The following is a 21,232-nucleotide window of genomic DNA, read 5'->3' on the forward strand; positions in this document are numbered from 1 at the left end:
CTGAGAGTTGAAGAATGTTCAACTTTGAATAAAACCAGCGCTAATCGCGGTCACTTTTCACCCAGCCGTCCAATCACAGTGGAGGAGAGGCGGGACAAATACAAAAACCAAATGCCACATTCTGCTTGTACAACGTCAACAGATGAAAACAAGCAGCATAATAACAAAACAAAATAATTTAAAACAAAAGCCAGAGCAAATAATTTACATTGTATCGACATTTTTATATAGAATCAATACAGAAACAAACTATCTGTCAAATGAGATACTAGCAAAGAGTCTCAACTGAAAAAAAAACGCTGCCCTGCCAAAATGCTCTCAAGCGCTCACAGCAAGGCGTTTCAGCTGACTAAAAACGCTTTGGTGGACACGCGGCCTTAGAGTCTGACTCTTGCAGTACGTTTCCTCTATTGTGCTTCCTCCAGGATGTTGGAGTATTCACTGGATGGTCATAACGCCAGCCTGTCAGCCATCCGGACTGTGCGAGTGCTCAGGCCCCTGCGAGCCATCAACAGAGTGCCTAGTAAGTGTCTTTCATGTTGGGAAATCCTAATAAAGTTATGTATTTATGGTCATTGATTGGTTCAAGATGGTTTAAACATATTGATCAACCAGGTTAAGTTGACTAGGTCACCTTGGCTGAGCTGCTGGGGATCCATGTTTGGTGTTTAGTCACATGACATTTACGGCTCAGCAATTGGCTTAAAACATGCCATATTTCAATTTGTATATTTCTGGGGAAATATTTATTTCTGCTATAAATTTCCTTGGCAGCAACAAACCAGCTATTATACTCCAAAAACGTCTCGGGTTATGACTATAACCCTTGTTCCCCGAGAAGGGGAACGAGAGACTGCGTCATCGTGACGACACTTTGGGGAACGCCCCTAGCGTAAAGCATCTGAAGAATGAATGGAATCAGCCCAATCCTGATTGGTGTTGCGTCATGACGTAGTATGTGACGGAATACCCGGAAGATACAAAGAGACGTCTGAACACAACAGAGATAGCGTTCTGCGATGAAGCGAGCACTCTGTCTGATTGGTGTGGACACGAGACGCAGTGTATCGTTCCCCTTCTCGGGGAACAAGGGTTATAGTCATAACCCGAGACGTTCTCCTTCGAGGGAACTCGCAGATCTCTTGCATAGAGGCTCCAAAAAGGAGGGCCACCGAGGAGGCCAGAGGAGGTGAAGTCTGCTCTCTTCCGCCGTCACGTGAGGTGGAGGATGGAAGGCCTGAAGAACCACTGACCGTGCCACATTAGATGGCACCTTGGGCACATAGCCCGGACTGGGATGCAAGATGGCCTTAACTCCGCCAGGGGCAAACTCCAGACAGGTTGGCTTGACAGCTGTGCCCGCATCAACGTCGAATCCCACACGACCCCCAGGAACGTGGTCCTCTGGGAGAGCATCAACACACTCTTCGTCGTGTTGAGTCTCAGCCCCAAGCACCTTATGTGGGCTAGAACGACATCTCGATGTCGAACCACCATATCGCGCGATATATCGATATAATTGAGTATACGGATGCCCTGGAGTCTCAACGGAGCCAGCGCTGCATCCATACACTTCGTGAAGGTGCGAGGGGAAAGAGCTAGACCGAAGGGAAGAACCCGATACTGGTACACTTCGCCCCCGAAAGTGAACCTCAGGAACTTCCTCTGAGATGGAAGGATGGAGATATGGAAGTATGCATCCTTCAGATCTATCGTGACGAACCAGTGCTCGAACTGGATCTGATTCACGATGGCTGGAATTGTAAGCATCCTGAACCTGTATCTCCTCAGAGACTAAGAAGTACTGGCTGTAGAACCCAGACTCCCTGTCTGGCAGAGGAATACGTTCTATAGCCTCCTTGACCAGCAGGGAGCGTACTTCCTGTTCCTTCCCCCGCACCTGCTCTGGGCCGACGACAGTCCGTACCACCCCGTTGAATTTCGGGGGAGGAAAACCGAACTGCAGCCTGTAACCCCGTTCTACAGTACGCAGGGCCCATGGAGATATACCCGGAAGGCATGACCATGCACCGAGATAATCTACTAAGGGAACAAGCCTCTCGGGGCCAGTCTCGGGTGTTGACCGAGCCTCCTCCCCAACCCCCTGAAGCGGCTGACCGGCAGGGCGAAGTTGGGGAAGAGATCCGGCGGGCGCACGCGATTGCTGGACCGCCGCAGGTCTTATTAGAGGCGGCTGGAACAGCGCGCGCGTGCAGGGAAGCGTCTTGGACGGCGTGAACGCAGCATCGATTCCCAGAGAGCCCCAGGGCGGAAGTGACCTCGATCGTTCCACCCTGTGGGGGACAGCTCTCATCAGCCCTGCCACAGCTAGGACCGCTTGGGAGCCTTCTTGGCCTGAATGACGTCCCTCAGGTCGCCTTTAGGCTGAGAAGGCTTCCTGCGAGAGCGCTGTCTCCTTTGCCAAGCTACCACGGGAGGGGCGCGGGAGGCGACACTCTGCTTCTGCACCTCACGGTGCGAGGAGCTGGATGAAGGCCCGGGCTACCCACTCAGACCGGTCTTCGCTGAGGAGCCCGAGCGGCGAGGGATGAACCTCTGGAAGGCGGCCTACTGCTTCTTCACCTCCTGAAACCTCTCGACGACAGTATCAACCGCACCGCCGAAGAGGCCAAAAGGCGAGATCGGGGCATCAAGGAGAAAGTGTTTCTCCCTCTCCTTGATCCCCGACAGAGTAAGCCAGAGATGTCTCTCGATGCATACCAGACCAGCCATGTAGCGGCCCACAGCACGGTCCGTGTCCTTGGTAATGCGGAGAGACAGGTCGGTCGCCTTCCGGTGCTCGGTGACATCATCCGGGAAGGGCCCCTCGACCCGCCGCACTAAAAGCCCTGCCAACCAACCTGGAGGTATCGCGGCAAGGTTTAGTGGGCAGTGTCGGGGCCTTCAATGATGCAGCGGCCCTGGGTGAGAGGTGGCCCGCAAGCGCCTCTTCAACCCGCGGCAACGCTGCATAACCCAACTCAGCCGCCCCCAGCACATTCGCAAAGTCCAGCACTGGGGGATTGGATAAACGGGCTGAGAAGGGTCTTTCCCACGATTTACACAACTCGTTGTGCAAATCGGGGAAGAAAGGAAGGCCCCGCCGTGGAGGCTGAACCCAACGCCTGAAAAAGCGTTCATCCAGCTTAGATGGCGGCTGGATGTCCACTATTTCCTGTGGCCAATCTAAATTAAACTTGGCCATGGCGTGGGTTATAACCTCCACAAGCTCCTCAATAGCGGGCGTGTGGAGTGGCGAAGGCTCCACATCATCCGCCTCGATTCCCATAGCGTCCGACTCCTCAGAGTCGGACAGCTTGAGAACCGGATCCTCCACCCCGAGGGAAGAAGCCGCAGCTCCCTCGAGAGCGGGCCGGGCGTGCTGCACACCGAGACACTGCACTCAGAGTTGATGTGTGTTCGTGCCTGTAATGTAGCGCGGACACGGAGGCACACCCAACCTGAAATGCTCGCTCACCATAATATGCTTGTGACAATCGCTGGTAGACAAACAACACCAAATAAGACTGGCAAACACAGAGCGCTAACGCTGAAGAGCAGAAAGCTATCTCTGTTGTGTTCAGACATCTCTTTGTATCTTCCGGGTATGCCGTCACATACTACGTCATGACGCAACACCAATCAGGATTGGGCTGATTCCATTCATTCTTCAGACGCTTTACGCTAGGGGCGTTCCCCAAAGTGTCGTCACGATGACGCAGTTCGAGTTCCCTCGAAGGGGAACCACCTTTAACCACCCAAGGCTGCTATGACCTGGTTTTTCCAGGAGGCTGATCTTTGGCTGCTAATGCTACCTGCCACTCAAAGACATTGTTATGTGTCATTTCATCTGTGATGAAAGGAGAAATCAGCTGCCTGATATATGACATCTGAAGAAGAGATAATCTCAGTAAATTACGTGATGAGCTTCCTGTGTGCAGGAAAGAAAATTTACTGAACACACTAGTCTAAAAATTACCCAGCAGAACATGTCCCACAAGCTAAGACAGGCATATTTATTTTAGTAATGAGCCTCTGTGTGGCAGACTGACAGTTATATTTGATCTCCTAGATCCTTGTCTATAGGAAAAATAATGAGTCCCATAATGTGTCCCATAAGTCAAAGGGCAAATAAAATTACAAGTGTGTCCCCTTTGCCTCTGGTTACTGTTAACAGACTTCTACAAAGGCAAGCGTACTATACTGTATATAGACAGTAGTACCGTTCAAAACTTGGGGTTGGGGGGCGATTCTAAGAGCCCATGCACTTTTGGGGCCCCCAGAGATCGGTTTTATTAGTAGTAACCATAGACTGTAAAAAAAAATATGGACATAGTGTCCGTAGATTTGAAGCTTCAAAGTCGGCCGTTGTCATTTTGGCAGTGCGTCACCACGTGTCACTCCCGGATAACAGAAAATGGGAAAAGAGGAATCCCACAAAGTGGCTGGAGCTGAGGTGAGATGATGACTAACAGACAGCAGACAACGGCAATCCACCTGTCATTCAAAGTGGCCACGCCCTTAATTATGCTCAACTTTAAGGCTTTATATAATGTAAACAAATGAGTTTAAAAACAATTCACCCCCCTAGCAATTGTCATGAAGGGAAAAATTTGCCGAATAGACCAACACCACAATTTGTACCAGGCTGTAAACATGTGTTTTTTTTCTGCTGTAAAGTTGGGCATTTTAACATGGGGCTCAATGAGATTCTGCTCCCTTCTGGTGCCTGTCCCTAGCGGCCAGATGAGGAAATGCAGCTTAAGTCACTTCTGTATTGGCTTCAAGAGAAACTGAGGGAGGTTGCCGCCTGGTAACAGTACTAGTAGTAAGGTAATAGAAATTATAAATGTATAATCTACCAAAGAGTAACAAATGAAACAAAATTACGACTTAGTTCTGCATTTCCGGCCAACCACTCCCGGATAGCACAACGCTTCAGTTACCGGCCATAAAGTGCGAGATAATATGTGTAGCTAATCTAAACAGCTGTGTTACGATAGACGTTTTAAATGAGAGACAGAAACAATCAGTTGCGAAGACTGTATCAAGCAAAGCTCAGCTTTGGGAAGGGAGATATGCAGGTCTGGAAGGATAAGGTGACTGAGAGAAGAAAGAGAGAAGGTGATGGAGATGAAAAACAGGTATTGTGCTATTTAACACAGATAATGTTGAAAATTGATAGCGGCTCCCCTGAGTCCTTGATTGTGATTGGTCAATAGCTGTGTTTTATTCACAATAAAACACGGCTGTGACCACTTCACCAAACGGTTCTCTGTATCACTGCACATATGTTTGTTCTCATTGAAGTTGCGTCTAGTGCCCATGTTCACACAACAAGTTTTCAGGCGGAAGGAAGGCTTTAAGTGATTTTACTTCATGAAAGTTGCATTTATACATGTATTTTGGCTTTAATATTTGTATTGTTTGGTTACCGTTTTATAAAAAGCAATAAGCCCTGTGAAGCCGTGGTTTACAGTGAATTTATATCCACGGACAACGCAACGCCCCTTAGCTGTTATAAATTCACTGTAAACCACAGCTTCTTGGAACTTATTGCTTTAATTTATTCCTGTGATGGTAAAGCTGAATTTTCAGCAGCATTTCACCAGTATGAAAGTGAGGCTAGATAGACTTGCCATGTGCTCCTAGATAATTTACAATTTTCCACAGCTCATGTTGTCTGGAGTTTTTGTCTACTGAAATATCTTGGAAAGATATTTTTGCGGTGTTTCATCATCAGAACAATCCAAATCCCTCACAGCCTTGCTTTCATTCCCGATAAAAATCAAAGATGGCACTGCTGTAAATAAGGCCTATAAGCGAGATAATGCATGGTTAGCTGTGCATTTAACGGTTTGAATGCTTCGTGTTGGGTAGTTCTTTGCCTACGTTGTGCATTTAAATAATTTAATGCATAGCTAGCTGTGGATTATCCCTTACTTATTATCAATGTTTAAAACAGTAGTTCTGCTTAATATTTTTGTGAAAACACAACATTAACATTGAATATAATGTTCAAAAGAACAGCTTCTATTTGAAGTAGATTTTTTTTGTAACAATGTCACTTTTGTTCAATTTAATGCATCCTTGCTGAATAAAAGTATACATTAGAACAAAAAAAATTATATACACTTATATATATACTGTATGTATATAGGTTTAAAAATCTTGACCGCATACTTTTATATGAAATGTTTTGAAAAACAAAAAAAAACACAGCATGTTTCTTTCGAGGACGCAAACATTTTAGTGCACTTGAATTTTAAGATTCCCTGGGCAGTGCACTCACTACTAAACTAGTGGGTGGATTGAGACACACCCCTGGAGCTGTAGATTTTAAGTATGAGTAAGTCTGCTCTACCACATCAGCTTTAATGACTCTGCTGTTGCCCAGATGGAAGACGAGATTTCGTGATTTATTTGTCTCGGCGGAGTGTTGCCGCCAGCAGAAGTGCTTTTAGTATGGAATGATATTACTATTCGCATCTGCGAATTGTGGATGTTAGTTTGAGTGCATGTTTGCGTCTACGTTATTTTTTTATTGCGGACATGCCATCTCACACACCTGAAGCCGTAATTCAAATACCAAGCTAGAAATGCATGGCAGAGCGATTCTCTATCTCCCCTCTATCTGTTTACGCGAGAGCGAGTTAGAATATTCATCCTCTTCCACTTTGTGACTGCACATTTCTCTAGGGAGCTCATTAGAGTGTCCGAGCGACACTGTGGCTCCACGCTGTCTTTGGTGGGAGGGATGCCTGCAATCGAGAAGATGTCCACACTCAGACAGGCCCATTTAAGGCCCTCTACTCCCCATATCATACACTTAAATTACATCTGCCACACACACCCACCTCAAACAAATTAGTCACACAGATCTACCGGATGCATTGCTTCTCTCCAGGGGCACTTCTCTCAGTGATGTTTGCTGATGTTTTTTATGCACTTGGTGTGAGGAGTACAGTCCTGTTCTTTTGCTCTTTGGTTTGTATTTTGTTAGGGCTGTCAATTGATTAATTTGGCAATTCACTCTATTGCCAAACGTTTTGGCATCCCATTCTTAATCTATAGGGTTTAATATGCAGTTGGCCCACCCTTTGCAGCTATAACAGCTTCAACTCTTCTGGGAAGGCTTTCCACAATGTTTAGGAGTGTGTTTATGGGAAGTTTTGACCATTCTTCTAGAACCGCATTTGTGAGGTCAGGCACTGATGTTGGACGAGAAGGCCTGGCTCGCAGTCTCCACTCTAATTCATCCCAAAGGTGTTCTATCGGTTGAGGTCAGGACTCAGTGCAGGCCAGTCAAGTTCCTCCACACTAAACTCGCTCATTCATGTCTTTATGGACCTTGCTTTGTGCACTGGTGCGCAGTCATGTTGGAACAGGAAAGGGGCTATGCCCAAACTATTCCCACAAAGTTGGGAGCATGAAATTGTCCAACACGTAGGGCTGGACGATTAACCGAAAACGAATCGAAACCGAAATTTAGAACCTCTAACGGACGTAATTTTCCCATGTCGGTTATTTCGGTTTTCACGTGACTCAGCCCCGTCAGTCACATCAAGTGCAGTTTGCAGGCACACAGAAAGATGCAGGAGCAGTTATCTTTGTTTATAGATGCTCAGAATTACTATGGTAATTGCATGTCTTACACAGTTTATACAGGTAAGTTAATCGCCGTTCTTATATGCGCTGGTACACACACAGAGACGGCGCGCAAGCCACGAAGCCAGATCACTTTCACTTGCTTAGTTTAAAGGCTTGCCAGTTTGAACATTAAAGCAGTTGTGCACTATTCAAGAACAACGTTATGGAAAACGTCTCAGGTTACGAATGTAACCATTGTTCCCTGAGAACAGGGAACGAGACGCTGCGTCAGCTTGACGCTACGGGGAACGCCTCCAGCGTGACTGGTGCCTGAAATCACAATGAAAAAACTTCAATCCTATTGACCGGCGACAGCCTATGATGTCATCAAGGTGCGACCAGGAAGTATATAAGGGCGCCTTGCCAGCATGACAGTATCTAATCGTCTGAAGGGACTGTTTTCGGCAGGCAGGCCCTGCGGCATGGCACAGCGACGCAGCGTCTCGTTCCCTGTTCTCAGGGAACAATGGTTACATTCGTAACCTGAGACGTTCCCTTTCGAAAGGGAACTCGCGCTGCGTCAGCTTGACGCTACGGGGAACGATATACCAACGCCGCCATGCCGACGGGAGTGCATGCCCACTGGCAGTGACAACTGTCAAGACAAGCAAATTCTACTGAGATGCCTGAACCACTCCCCTTCTGGTCACATTAGGCTGTCAGTGACAGCGCTCCCTACGGTCATAGCCCAAGCTATCGCCCAAGAAGGAACCTTCACACACATGAGGTCCTTCCCAGGCCCTGCTCGAAGGCCTGGAACCAGCCCATTCGACTTAGAAGGGGTTCCTTTAAGGGAACGTGGCAAGGGAACTACGAGGGAACCCTATGCCAGTCACTATTCGGGAGGTTCTCACCGAATGCCACCAGGGAGACCTGACCAGGTGACCCAGTCTGTTATGGGACACGTAATACGGTCAACCCTGTCTGTACAGTACAGAGCCTCTGGTACTCGCCTCCGAAGAGGCATCCCGCTAGGGTGCTGCAAAAAAGGCAGTGACATCCACTAGCCAGATCTCAGAGACGGGTTATCCCGGAGAGCAGCTCTCAGCGAAGTGCTATTTAACCCTTGCTAGCGAGGGGAGTTTAGCCGCTCGATCCTCGGATCTACCAAGCACCTACTTTAAAACGTGCTTAGGAGGCCAGAGGCCTTACAGGCTGATTATGCCAGGGAGGCCCCGAGGGGCCTACAACCCTTAACCAGCGCCAAGCGGCCGTAAGCTCATAGTAGACCCTCATTCGAGAGGAGCTCATAAGCCTGCCTGGTAGGTAACCATGCAGTAGGCAAACTATGAAAGTCCCCTCCCGTGGGGACCGCATAGCAGCAGTAAGTTCGTCGTGCTAGGGTAAGAACACCGCCTCCAGGTCTCGCGAACGGCCAGAGACCGGCGCCTGATAGCGGGTGACCACTAGCTGTCAGCGTAAAGCCAGTTGTGCGTTCCCGCCAGGGGAACTCGTTCCCCATGGAGGCCGAGAGGAGCCTACACCTGGTAACCCTTGCCGACTGCTCGCGTGTCCAACAGCGGAGCTCGCCCTCAGGAAGGCCAAACGGGCCTGAAACCTGATCGCAGTCGTGCTAGCCCTCGAGGTAGCAGGGAAGATAGGGACTCGCATCATCAGGGAGGCCTAACGGGCCTACCACCTGCAACAATGCCGGGCATTTCTCCATCACAGCCCTCTGCTCAGTGACTGGACCTATCCAGAGACCACGAGACAGGAGCGTGCCCTCAGAGGAGGCCACGTGGGGCCTACTACTCCAAGCGAATCCCACAGGGAAGCCCCGTGCAGCTTTGCCTGATAGCATCCCGTGCTACGATCCGTTACCAAACCTGGGGACCGGGGAACGATTTCAGGAAGGCGCAATGCCTCTACCTGATAGCAGAGCGAGCCGCCCAAGCCATAATGTGCTACTCATGGCACTTCATGGTCACCGCCCCAGCGGCTGCATTAGGGGAGGCCGGTTGAGGCCTACTACCTACTAGCACTCGTGCTAGCCATACAGCGCCTACTAGCAGCTTATACCAGCCATCGAGGGACTCAATGCCAGTCGTGCCCCCTCGGGGGAGACCAGGCAGTGCCTGCTGACCACAGCAGGCCCTCAGGGAGGCCAATCGGGCCTACCATCTGAGTAAAGGTAAACCAAACCAGGAGCCTACCCCTCAGGGCGGCCTTAAGAAGGCTGGCTGCTGCGCCTGGGCTGGCGGCAGCTGTCTGCTGCTGACAAAGCCTGGAAATCCAGTTCACACCTGGGAACTCATCCCCAAGGAGAGTAGCTGACGAGGTTACTGCTGACGTCGACACCAGTGGAGAAGAGCCTCCAGGGCCCACTCGTGGGCCACGGCGTCGAGACTTCCTTGCAGGGAGGCCGGTTGATGCCTACTACCTGTTCTGAAGTCCAACTGCCCAGACTGCCGAAGCTGGCTACTAACAACCAGCTGGCTCCTATGCCCGCACCTGGGCTGGCTCCATCCCAGAGGCAGCTAGGGACAACTTGCATCGCCGTGTCCTAGGGCCCCTAGGACGGCGCAGTCTCTCGGGCAGCGCCTACAAACATGGACCTAATCACATTGCCAACAGCGGTGTACTCAGCGAAAGTGCTTAAACAAAGACCCTCTAAAGCGAGGGGAGTACAACTTACGTCACCTGCCTCGGGGCGGCTGTCTTACTTTCCATGCAGCGGCCAACCATAAGTGCGAGGGCGTCAGCCATTGGTAATGCTCGGGCCTCAGGGGAGCATCCGACCAGAACCTTCACAGAGGTTTATCCGATGTTCAGTTCAACCCGAGCCCTAAAGGAGGTGGAGCAGAGACATAGAGCAAGGGTGAAACAATACCTTTTCTTTTTAGAAAATATAGAACCCACCGGCCGAACATCCTCCAGGAAGAGGCCGGGGGCCGCCAAAAGATGGCGGCCACCAAGCTCTGAAAGGCGGAAACGGCAGATAAAGTCTGATCGCAAAACCAGCGAAAGACGCTTCACTCCGCCCCACGACCACTGGCAAAGTCGCTGTCTGCTGCAACACCCCGACTGCGTTACTCGTAACCCCAGAACGCAGAGAAGAGGGCGGGCCTTGGCCGGACGACTCTGTAACAAGAGGAGGCTGAAACAAGGATGCATAAACCACGCCATGTTCTCATATCAAAGGACAGGCCAGGGGCGAACAACCTTCATTAAAAGGGAACGCCCCCATCCTTGACAAAGCCTAGGCCAAGTAGTGCGACATAAGAACGCACTAGATCTACTCAGGGCTCGGGAAAGAAATATTATCACCTCTAATATTACACATTGAGGCCCCGAACCCCTTTTCCCAAAGCCCCGCAGAGCTGGGCGCAGATCTTACTACAGCTCGCGCATTAGCGCGTACCCGGTCTTCAGCTACTTCCCACTTTTACGCTAGGAAAACACAGCTAGCCCTCTACACTACAAGCCCTCGGGCAAGAGCGCGAATTAATCACCCACATAGTGGGAAAAATAACACGGAGAGGCAGCAAGACTCAACTAGCAAAAGTGAGGCATACACACACAACCACATAATGTTGCAAAGAAGATCGTTCTTAGCTTACTCACGGGGAGCTGCAGGCCCTGCGAAATCCCTCGATGATCCAAAATCTCCCCAAGCAACCCCCCAGGGGAGCGACGGTCAAAAAGTCCTGAAAAACATAGTTTTGAAAATGTTTCGCCCTCATAGAGGGGGACTTACCAATCGCTCCTCGCGGTGCTTCAACCCAGCCATCGAGCTAGTATCCGCCCGCCATCCTGAGGGGGGCGCTTTTAACAAACAAACCAGGCGGGCCGGCAGAGTCTTACATTTTCTGCTCATCATAGGCCCACCGGCCTGATGTAAAGCGCCCGGGGGAAAGCCAGAGGAAGGGAAAAAGGCAGCGTTCATCTCCACGTCCTCGAGGGCGGAGTCCGCTGCCTGCGCTGGTTCCGGTTACCAGCCCTGGCTTCCTTCCTCTTCCTGTTGCGGGTGTCCCGCCTCCCCTGCGCCCCAGTCCTCCGCGGCGGGGCGCTCGAGAGGCGACGCTGGCTTGCTGTTCCCGTCTCCAGCCCTCAGACTGGAACGGGCCGGGGACACCCGACTGCCTGGGCGCGGTCCCGGACCTCAGCGGGATGCATGTTCTAAATGCTGCCGAGCACGCCTTTGTCACAGATGTCTCTCCGTGGCCACCGTCGCCGCCATCGGCGCAATCTGTACGGTGGCCCGGAGAGCGAAAACCGCGGTCCGGCGCGACTCGACTTCCGCCTCAGGGGGTCCCTCCCCCTGATCGAGGTCCCTCAGCAGGTCTGCCTGGTACGCCTGCAACACAGCTGTGGTGTGCAAAGCCGCCGCAGCGTGACCCACTGACATGTACGCCCTGCCATTCAAGCATTAGACCGGCAGGGTGGGAGCCACAGTGTCGCAGGCCGCCCAGAGGCGAGATAAACATAACATCTTGTCCACGGGCAGCCCCGACACATACCCAGCCAGGCAATCCCTCGACATCAGCGAAATTTAGCTCGCCGATGTCGACAGATGCAGGGCTGAGTATGGTTTCTTCCATCCCCTCGAGATCTGCTGATGGAGACCTGGAAGGAATGGAAGACTCCCAGGAGTTGGGAGGTCATGGGCGGAGAGAAACCGATCGTCCAAACTGTTTGGACGCTCAGCCTCTCTCCTCACGCGCCGCAAAGGCAGCTGCAGTCTACCCGCAGCGCGTTCCATGACTTCCAGCAACTCCCCGTACATGGGACAGGATGGTTTGAAAAGCTTCAGCATCTTTAACTGACTCACCCATCCTCTGCTCGAGCCTCTCGCAATCTGGATCGTCCTCAAGAACCATAACTGTCTCCAAGCGACGAGCCAGATCCATCTGGGAAGCGCATTTCAGACGCCGCTCAGCCTCAGCTCGAGCGTGGTCTTTCCCAGATGCTGAAACCTCTCCCCTCGAGAAGAGGTCCAGCCGAGTTGCATGCTCTTCTCCCAGACAGTAAACACAAAGTGTGTGTGTATCCAAAGCGCAAGCTACACGTTCAAAACACACTTCTGCAGAAGTGGCCTCAGCACACTTCATTGTTATCCTTCTTGTAGACGTTTCACGTGAAGACAGGCAAAACAGTCCCTGAAGACGAAGAGATACTGTCATGCTGGCAAGGCGCCCTTATATACTTCCTGGTCGCACCTTGATGACATCATAGGCTGTCGCCGGTCAATAGGATTGAAGTTTTTTCATTGTGATTTCAGGCACCAGTCACGCTGGAGGCGTTCCCCGTAGCGTCAAGCTGACGCAGCGCGAGTTCCCTTTCGAAAGGGAACTTCTCCGTTCAGTGCTCATGAGCGTTTTTCTGTGAGACGCGTTTGTCATGTCTCTGACAACGCGCGCCAGATCACTTTCACTTGCGTCCTTTGTCATTTGTATGTTTTAAGGCCTGCCAGTTTGAACATTGAAGCGATTTTAGACCATCAGATGTGTATTATGTTGAATTAATGGTAGATATATTGTGACACACGAACACTCACAGACAGTAGCTCGCACATCACGTGAAGATCGCGCGCAGAGAGGAGCGCAGAAACTCATTGTCAATGCTGTCCTGTGATGTATCACTAAAGTAGCTTAGAAACTCAACCGTTATAGCATAGATTTGTCTACCTTTGAAGTAACTACAAACAACAAATTCATAATTAATAGAGAAGGTAACAGTAATTCACACACACAATCACTCTCTCATTAATGCATTCAAATAAATGTAATGTAGGCCTATGTTCTAATTTGTCTGTATCTGATGTACAAAAAACGTAAATCTGTAAGAAATGTTACGACCCATAGACAATAACTGCTGAAACTGAGCTGTTTCCTTCAAGTATTTTAAAATCACAAAGAAATGCACTTTTTCCTTAGAAAAAAATATCCCACCTTTAATAGTTGAACATATTTACAGTACAAACCTTATCAGTGAACAATGAGGGCAAAAAAAGGAAAGCAAAAAAAAAGAGCAAAATAATCGTTCATTAATCGTAGTCGAGGTAAAATATGAAATTAATCAAGATTTTGATCTGAGGTCAAATCGTTCCAGCCCTAGTTGCTAGGGTCTTGCTATGTGGTTGCTACGGTGTTCTGAGTGGTGGTTAGCTTTTATTAGTGGTTGTAAAAACCTTCAGTGGAGGATAATGGGAATGAGTTTTTGTTCAGTAGTTTAAGTCTTTAATTTTCCATTAAATTTAGACTCAGACAGTCCCTGTGAACTGTGGTCCATCAGCAGTGCACTTAAAATATGCAATTTCTCTGCTCTGTCGAGCATTATTGCAAGTGGGACCAATTTAGTTTAAAGGTGTCATTCTACAACAAGTTTTTCCATTTGATTTACATTACACTACATACACAGTAAAACAATTTTTTTAGGTCCTCTCAACTATTTGTTTAAAAAAAATTGTCCTAAGTAACATTACTTTGTTTTGTCAATTTGAAATTTTCATTCACTAAATGCATTCGCTAAACTCATTCAGTCAATAAACTCATCAAGGCAACTACATGTAACTGTAAGCTGTCACACTTAACTCCCGACTATGTGTGCCTCACCCTTTTCACCATTCTTATTTATTCACACGCTCACATACAGATTGATTGTTCAACAATTTTCAATTAGCAACAAAATAAATCATTTTGGTAGCCATAGGGCCAGATTTACTAAACAGGGCAAATTAGCATGAGAGTGCAATCCTATAAATGCGTTAATGGGAGTGGAAAGTTCTGCGCGTGATCTACTGATGAAGCGCAAATTACAGAACACAGATCATGACCAACACAATCTAACAAGAGCAGTGCAAATTAGCGTCTAGTTTAAGACATGCTTCTTTTTGGGCTGTAAATAATGGTTCAAATTTAAATCAATTGAGCTCAAACCTTATTAAATTGTGTTGTGTGATTCACTTAAATACTCTCCTCCCATAAATTTTGTGTCCATGCCTTTTCAGCGCAAAGTTTTCACTGTGTCTTTAGTAAATCCTGACATTTTTTTTTAACGCCAAAAGTGTAACAATACTTGACAGCTACTGAAACAGTGAATCAACAGTCCTATAACAGTAACCGCATAATTTCTTTGTTCTGCAATGCATGCTGGGAACTCACAAAAACTGAATATTTCACACATATTATTCAATTTGAAATTCTTTCTTCCAACAACTGTTTCACTGGATGGAGCAACATTTAGGAGGATTCTGTTGGTCTTAATGTAGTTTCAAGTAAATCACATTTCTTAGTATTTGTGACTCAAAAGGTCCTGCAAAGTGGACAATGTAGTTGCACTTTTATTGTGTATATCTAGTGCTCCTTTAGTTAAAATAATGTATAAAAACTCACCTCATAAATGTGTCAATTTGCAATATGATATAATTTAATAACAAAATAGCTGAAATCAAGTCAAGTCAACTTTATTTATATAGCGCTTTTAACAATGTAGATTGTTTCAAAGCAGCTTTACAGTGTTAAACAGGAAAATAATGCAACAGAATTTTATTCAGCTGTATAGCCATTCCGGAGAAAACGGTGATGTCATCAGTTCATTTCAATTATCATACAGTGACAGTGTGGGCTTTAGATCAGTAATTTAGTTTATATGGTTAATTTAGTTTAATAATTAGATTTATTTGGATATTTAGTTGAAAAAATTTAGTGAAATTTAGTGCCCCCAACTGAGCATGCCAAGCCGGAGGCAACAGTGGCAAGGAAACCAAAACCCCATCAGGTGACCTAATGGAGAAAAATAAACCTTGGGAGAAACCAGGCTCAGTCGGGGTGCCAGTTCTCCTCTGGCCAAATCAAATGCACATTTACTTCTCAAAGTATTTAATTAAAATTCCCTCAAAAATTATATCCATTGGTAAATTTTGAACCGGTTATTGGTCAACAATTATCAGTTAACGTTGATAATCTCAAAATATTGTCTGATTAATCCATACACTGGTCTATCCACAGTTTATACCAGTACTTTCAAAAATAAAGCATAGATGTTATGAAAACCCTAAAAGCAGTATGGAGTTTGCACAGGAGAATTAAAATGCGTCTGTGTTCTCTTCTGCCTTTGTATTTCAGGTATGAGGATACTGGTGACTCTGCTTCTTGATACTCTGCCTATGTTAGGCAACGTCCTCCTGCTGTGCTTTTTTGTCTTCTTTATATTCGGCATTGTCGGGGTGCAGCTGTGGGCTGGACTTCTTAGGAATCGGTGTTTCATGCCAGATGACGTGAAAGCGTAAGTACTGTCCTGCTCTTATCTAACGGGCAGCCTTCTTCCCCTCTTCTCCTCTTTTACCCTCTCTCTGCTGGGAGCATGTCAGCGCTACCAACATGATCCAAAGTGGCAGCCAACTGTTGCCAGCAGCAATGGCATTTCAGCCACTGACAGTCTTGTAAACTGAACATTGCACCCTGGCGTCAAATCAGTGCTGAGCATTGGTCCCCGAGCACTGAAGGTACACACACCTCCAACAAGGGTACAAGAGTAAAACCACATTACATAGAAGAGTCTCTAGAGGCATTGATTAGTACAGACTGCAGTCATCAAAATGGGTTGAATTGTAAATCATATATTTTGATGTAATGGGACAAATTGGTGCTCTGTGAATGCATGTGTTTGTGTAATGGCCCTGCGATTCATACATGCTAGAGCAATAACTTTTTCACCTGCCAGTTCTTATTTTGCAGAAAAGACGAGCTAGTGAAATGTCTTGTTCTGAAGTTTATTTTTATTTGATTGAGATTAAATTATATTAAGCCCTGCATATGATGGCAGTAAAAGCAGAGTTTTGACCCGGTTCAGCCTTTTTATGCATTCAGTTGATACATTTTTTTCTTAGCAGTACCATTTGTGCCATGATATTCTCAAACCTTCCATGGCATTAGAGTATATTTTGTTTTAATAACAATGCTTGACCGTCATGTTCTGTTTTAAATTTAATAATAATTGTGAAATTAACTTATTTTTCTTTTAAATCGTACTTCTGATCTAATTTAGACATATTAGGTAGATGAATCAATGACAAGCAAGAGTATTCATGATAAAGAAAAAGAAAACATTTAAAGTGGGGATGAAATGCTGTTTCATGCATACTGAGATTTTTACACTGTTAAAGACTTGGATTCTCATGCTAAACATGGACAAAGTAAAAAAAAAAAAAAAGTTGGACGTTTGATGGAGTATTTCTATGGCAAAAATACTCCTTCCGGTTTCTCATAAGTTTCGGAAAGTTTTTTCCCGGAAGGGCGCACGCGCGACTAGAGCGAGAGAGAAATGCACGCCAATTATAGCGCTGTGCTCGGCTTTAAGGAAGCTGGGTGCGCTGCAGTCACAGGACAGGACGTAACAAAATCAACAATGTCACCAAAGATGTGTGTTTTTGGCTGTCCGGGACAACCCAAGACAACCCTGTACAGCTTCCCAAAGAACCCAGCGTTAATGGGACCCCTGCATTTTGGCGACGATCATTTTTTAAACAAGGCCCAGTTCAACTCCGGAATTGTAGCTCGTCTAACGCTGAAAGATGGAGCGGTTCCAGCGATTAAGATTGGAAGCAGGCGGTGAGTAAAACTGCTTCAAATGTCTTTGTGCAGAACGAACCTCGCAAAAGACTTTTAAAAAAATGCCGGTTGAAATAAAATGCTGCGTGAGTTTAACCAATCAGCATGCTCAGCGCCCAAGTCCCACCCCCAAAAGTTCCCGAACTTTGAAAAAATACTACCTCTGGAGCAGGGCCGTTTGGAGGGGGAAATATTTACCCGGAACTTCATTGAGACCCCGGTTCCTGCGGTCGAAACACACCGAGTACCACCCCAAAGTTCCTGGGGAAAGTTCCTGCGGTGGAAACGCAGCTTAGGTAAACACACACTAGTCTGACTTGCAAAACCGTTCCGCTTGCTACTGCTAACATTTAATCGCATACAATAGTCCATAAATCAAATTATGTCCTCATAAACCATGAGTAAACACACACAAATGTTGTAAAACTCGCGCATGACAAGCAGTTATAAGCAGGTAACGTTATATACAGTACATACCGTTGAGACGTCCTGCTGTAGTCGTCGTTGTTGCTTCTCCTGTTCAATTCCAGCCTCTAGATCTGATTCTGGATCATATATGTATCCATTTCCATGGTTTATTTAGGATAACGTTTTTTCCATGTTTAAGGATGTCACAGCTTTCAACGCAATCGCTGTGCACGCTCGTAATTCTTTAGTTCCGCCCACAAGATACGCCCCCAGCTGCTCGTTTTTTTTTCCGGAAAGACTCGGTACAGCGTATCTTTCTTTTATAAATATAATAAAACTAAAGACTTTTCGGAGATATGAAGGATGCAATACTACTCTATAGGCACTCAAGATTGACATGAGATTGACTGAAACTGAGTGTTTCACCCCCCCTTTAAAAAAAAATCTAGTTTAAAACACATTTGCCAAAAAAAATACTATTTGTGTCCTGTTGGTTTCAGGTGGTATTGGACAATGTTTATACCATTTTCAAGTTTAAATTGAATGACTCTAAAACCACTTTTCCACCGTCGGGCTGAACGGTTCCGTGCCAGTCCAGGCCAGCTGGTACAGTTCTGGTTTCCTTTTCCACTGGGGGGCTGTGGAGGGTCTTTGGAATGTAATACAAAAGCATCAGTCGTTGCCTTGGCAACACAACATTTACTGATGATATGAGATGTAAATAATGGCCACATTATAGAGGATGATCAGATATTTTTATTTTTATTTTATTATGAATTTTTGTTTACATTGCTCAAATAGAGTGCTTAGCCTGCTACAGAAAAACTGGTAGCCAGGCAACAGACAAGTGACCAATCCTGAGTTGCGACGTCACTTCACGGATTCTACCAGCACGATTCAGAGAATTCTTGGCCGTGAACAGTTTGTAATCGCTCCGTGCTGTACCAGGCTCAAGTGGAAACACAACTGAAACCATTCAGCCCGACGGTGGAAAAGTTGCTTACGTGTCAAGTGGTACAACCATAGTAACATATGTGTCAACATCTTAATCCATATTTAAAAAAATATTTTGTCAAGGTAAATATCATGAAATTAATTAATTCATAAATGTCATACTGTTTTGGGGGAATCGCACCACATGACATTTTACAAACTGAACCTGATATTTTAAGAGACTTATTGACCTTGGCACACAGTCATGAGGTTCTGCAGGGGTCCTCTCATGTAAATGACTTGTTTAAAGATAAGGAAGAAGCTGTGGTCTCAGTCCGGGCATATAATGTTTTAGCTACAGTCTGTTTTAGTAAGCAAATGTCAAATATTTCACTTTGTTTTTCATGTGTTTCCACAGCCTTTATAATCTGTCGTTCATGAGTCCATACTACATGAATGAAGACGGTGAGGACAACCCCTTCATCTGCTCCACCAATAAGGAGAACGGCATGCTGCGCTGCAGTGAGGTGCCCAACCTTAAGGAGGGTGTTGAGTGCACTTTAAATGCATATCCACCGGGACATGCCTACACTGGCCTGGATGGGACCAGCAACAGCAGCTGTGTTAACTGGAACCAGTATTACAGTGTGTGTAAGGCTGGGGAGCTCAACCCGCACAAAGGGGCAGTGAACTTTGATAATATTGGATATGCCTGGATTGCGATATTCCAGGTACATTCCTTTTGGAATCATATTTGTTATCCATTTTCCACATATCACTGATGGTCTTTTTGTTGGATGCTCTGGGAATGGGAATGCATTAGTAAGCGTTCTATTTCCTGAAGTCAAAGGCCCTAGTTATTCCAAAGATAGATGAGCCTTTTTACAACTTTTTATTGCTTGATTTTCTTCTTGAAAGAACAAAGTCTTGTTAAGCACGCGCCAACCACACCAAATAATTGAATCTCCACTGAGCAAATGTCTGTTTTAGTCATTTCTGCCCCTTTCCTGGAAGGAGCTGTGCAAAGTGATGAGATTTTTCGATGGGAAAGTGATATCTTGTATCGCAGCCTGTGGAAATTAAATAAAAAAAGAAAAAGCGTCCCGCTGCATATTAACTCATCAGTACTCTCAATCCATCCTCATCAGCAGAGTTGAATCACCACAGACAGACTTATGGCACAGATCCCTGTTTAAGAGTATTGAATATGCGCAGTCATGCTCTTGGTGGTGGGGCGCATTAGGCCCACTGTACGGACATACAATGTGACCTGTGCTCCATTCTGTGGAAATAATTGTCAGTCTCATTTGTCCAAGTGGGTCAGTCACGTGGTGTTCCTTTTTGCTGGGCTATAAAGACCATACAGGGTATGCAATTATAAAAGAGGGCCTAAAGGGTTTTCACCTGTGTCGACATAAGATTTTAATAGGACCTGGATTGTACTCATAAGATGCCACCTCAGGGAGAAGGTTATTCTAAAACAATCTTTTTTTTGTTAACCTATTTACCCTTTTATGTCCAGATAAACCTTTTATATAATGGTTACTGTAAAATTAAACTGACATAATTTATTTTTTATTCATTTTTTTTAATCCTTTTAGGTATATTTGTTTTCAAGTTGTTCTAGATCCAGACGTACATTTTTTAAATCCATACATTTTAAGATGGAGTCATGAATTGTAGCATGAATAATATTTTAGGATTTAATATTTATTGCGTGAAAATGGATTTATATCTGTTTATATAAAGAAAAGAAATGAAATTCAAGGTAGATTTCACTTGTGAGCAGAAGATTTTTATACATTTCAGATATTTTTAATTAGTATTTTCCTAAATTATTTTGAAAATATTAGCTAACTGTGTGTATTTAGAATGCATAAAATGCTATTTATGACATGTTTCTTAGCCACAAATAAAATGTATTCTAAAAAATATATATTTTTAAATTAACATTTCCATAAACTATTTCCATAAGAAATGCTATTAAACAATGCATCATTTGAGGTCTGTTGGAAATGTTGCTTTCAAAAAACAGAAACATTTCAGAAAAATTCTCTTGTGATGATTGTTTGTTGTTGGACATTGTTAGCAGGCAAGTCAAAACTAGTAAAAAGTGTTTTAAGAGAATTATCTTCTAAAGTTCTAAAACACCCACCACATAAGGAAATATTCAAGGATATTAGTGCTATGACCAGCTGAAACCAATCCAAGTAACAAGTTTTTGTTAGTCTGACATCCATTAAATCCTGAGCCCAAAAAACTGAACTTATGCCTGGTTTGGCTGTGTACAGTTTGTAAAAAGAGGCTATAATAAATTATGTAAAATTGTGTGTCTAGCAGTACAGTCTCATTTACAAAATGTAAATGTGGCTAAGTTTTGAATCAGCTATTTTAAAGCCAAGTGTGGATGCACTGCGGAAATCAAAAAAAGAAGATTCATGTTTTTTATTTTTATGTGAACAACAGAAATTAGTCTGTTTAAATAAAAAATGTCTACTTTCCAGAACCAGAAAATGAATCCAGTAGACAGCATAAAAAGAATGAGAAAAACTGGGGTTCAAACATGAGGTCTATGCTAAATGATACAGCTGGATGGGAATGAAATGCAGTGCTGCAGGCGCAGAGCTTCCAAAGCAAATGACTCAATGCTAATAGACGTAACCCTGCACTATACTTTTATTGCAATCAAA

General features: G+C 45.7%; 1 protein-coding gene across 1 annotated transcript in view; it reads left to right on the forward strand.

Moving 5' to 3' along the window:
* cacna1ha (calcium channel, voltage-dependent, T type, alpha 1H subunit a) overlaps positions 1-21,232 on the forward strand; it is a 140,818-nt gene that overhangs the window by 59,390 nt on the left and 60,196 nt on the right. The window contains exons 5-7 of the mRNA XM_079823823.1: positions 426-523; positions 15,717-15,876; positions 18,961-19,273. Of these exons, the coding sequence (XP_079679949.1) occupies positions 426-523; positions 15,717-15,876; positions 18,961-19,273 (571 nt within the window). The remainder of the gene's footprint in view (positions 1-425; positions 524-15,716; positions 15,877-18,960; positions 19,274-21,232) is intronic.

Source organism: Gobio gobio (genome assembly GCF_949357685.1).
Source record: "Gobio gobio genome assembly, chromosome: 1".
NCBI classification, from domain to species: Eukaryota; Metazoa; Chordata; class Actinopteri; order Cypriniformes; family Gobionidae; genus Gobio; species Gobio gobio.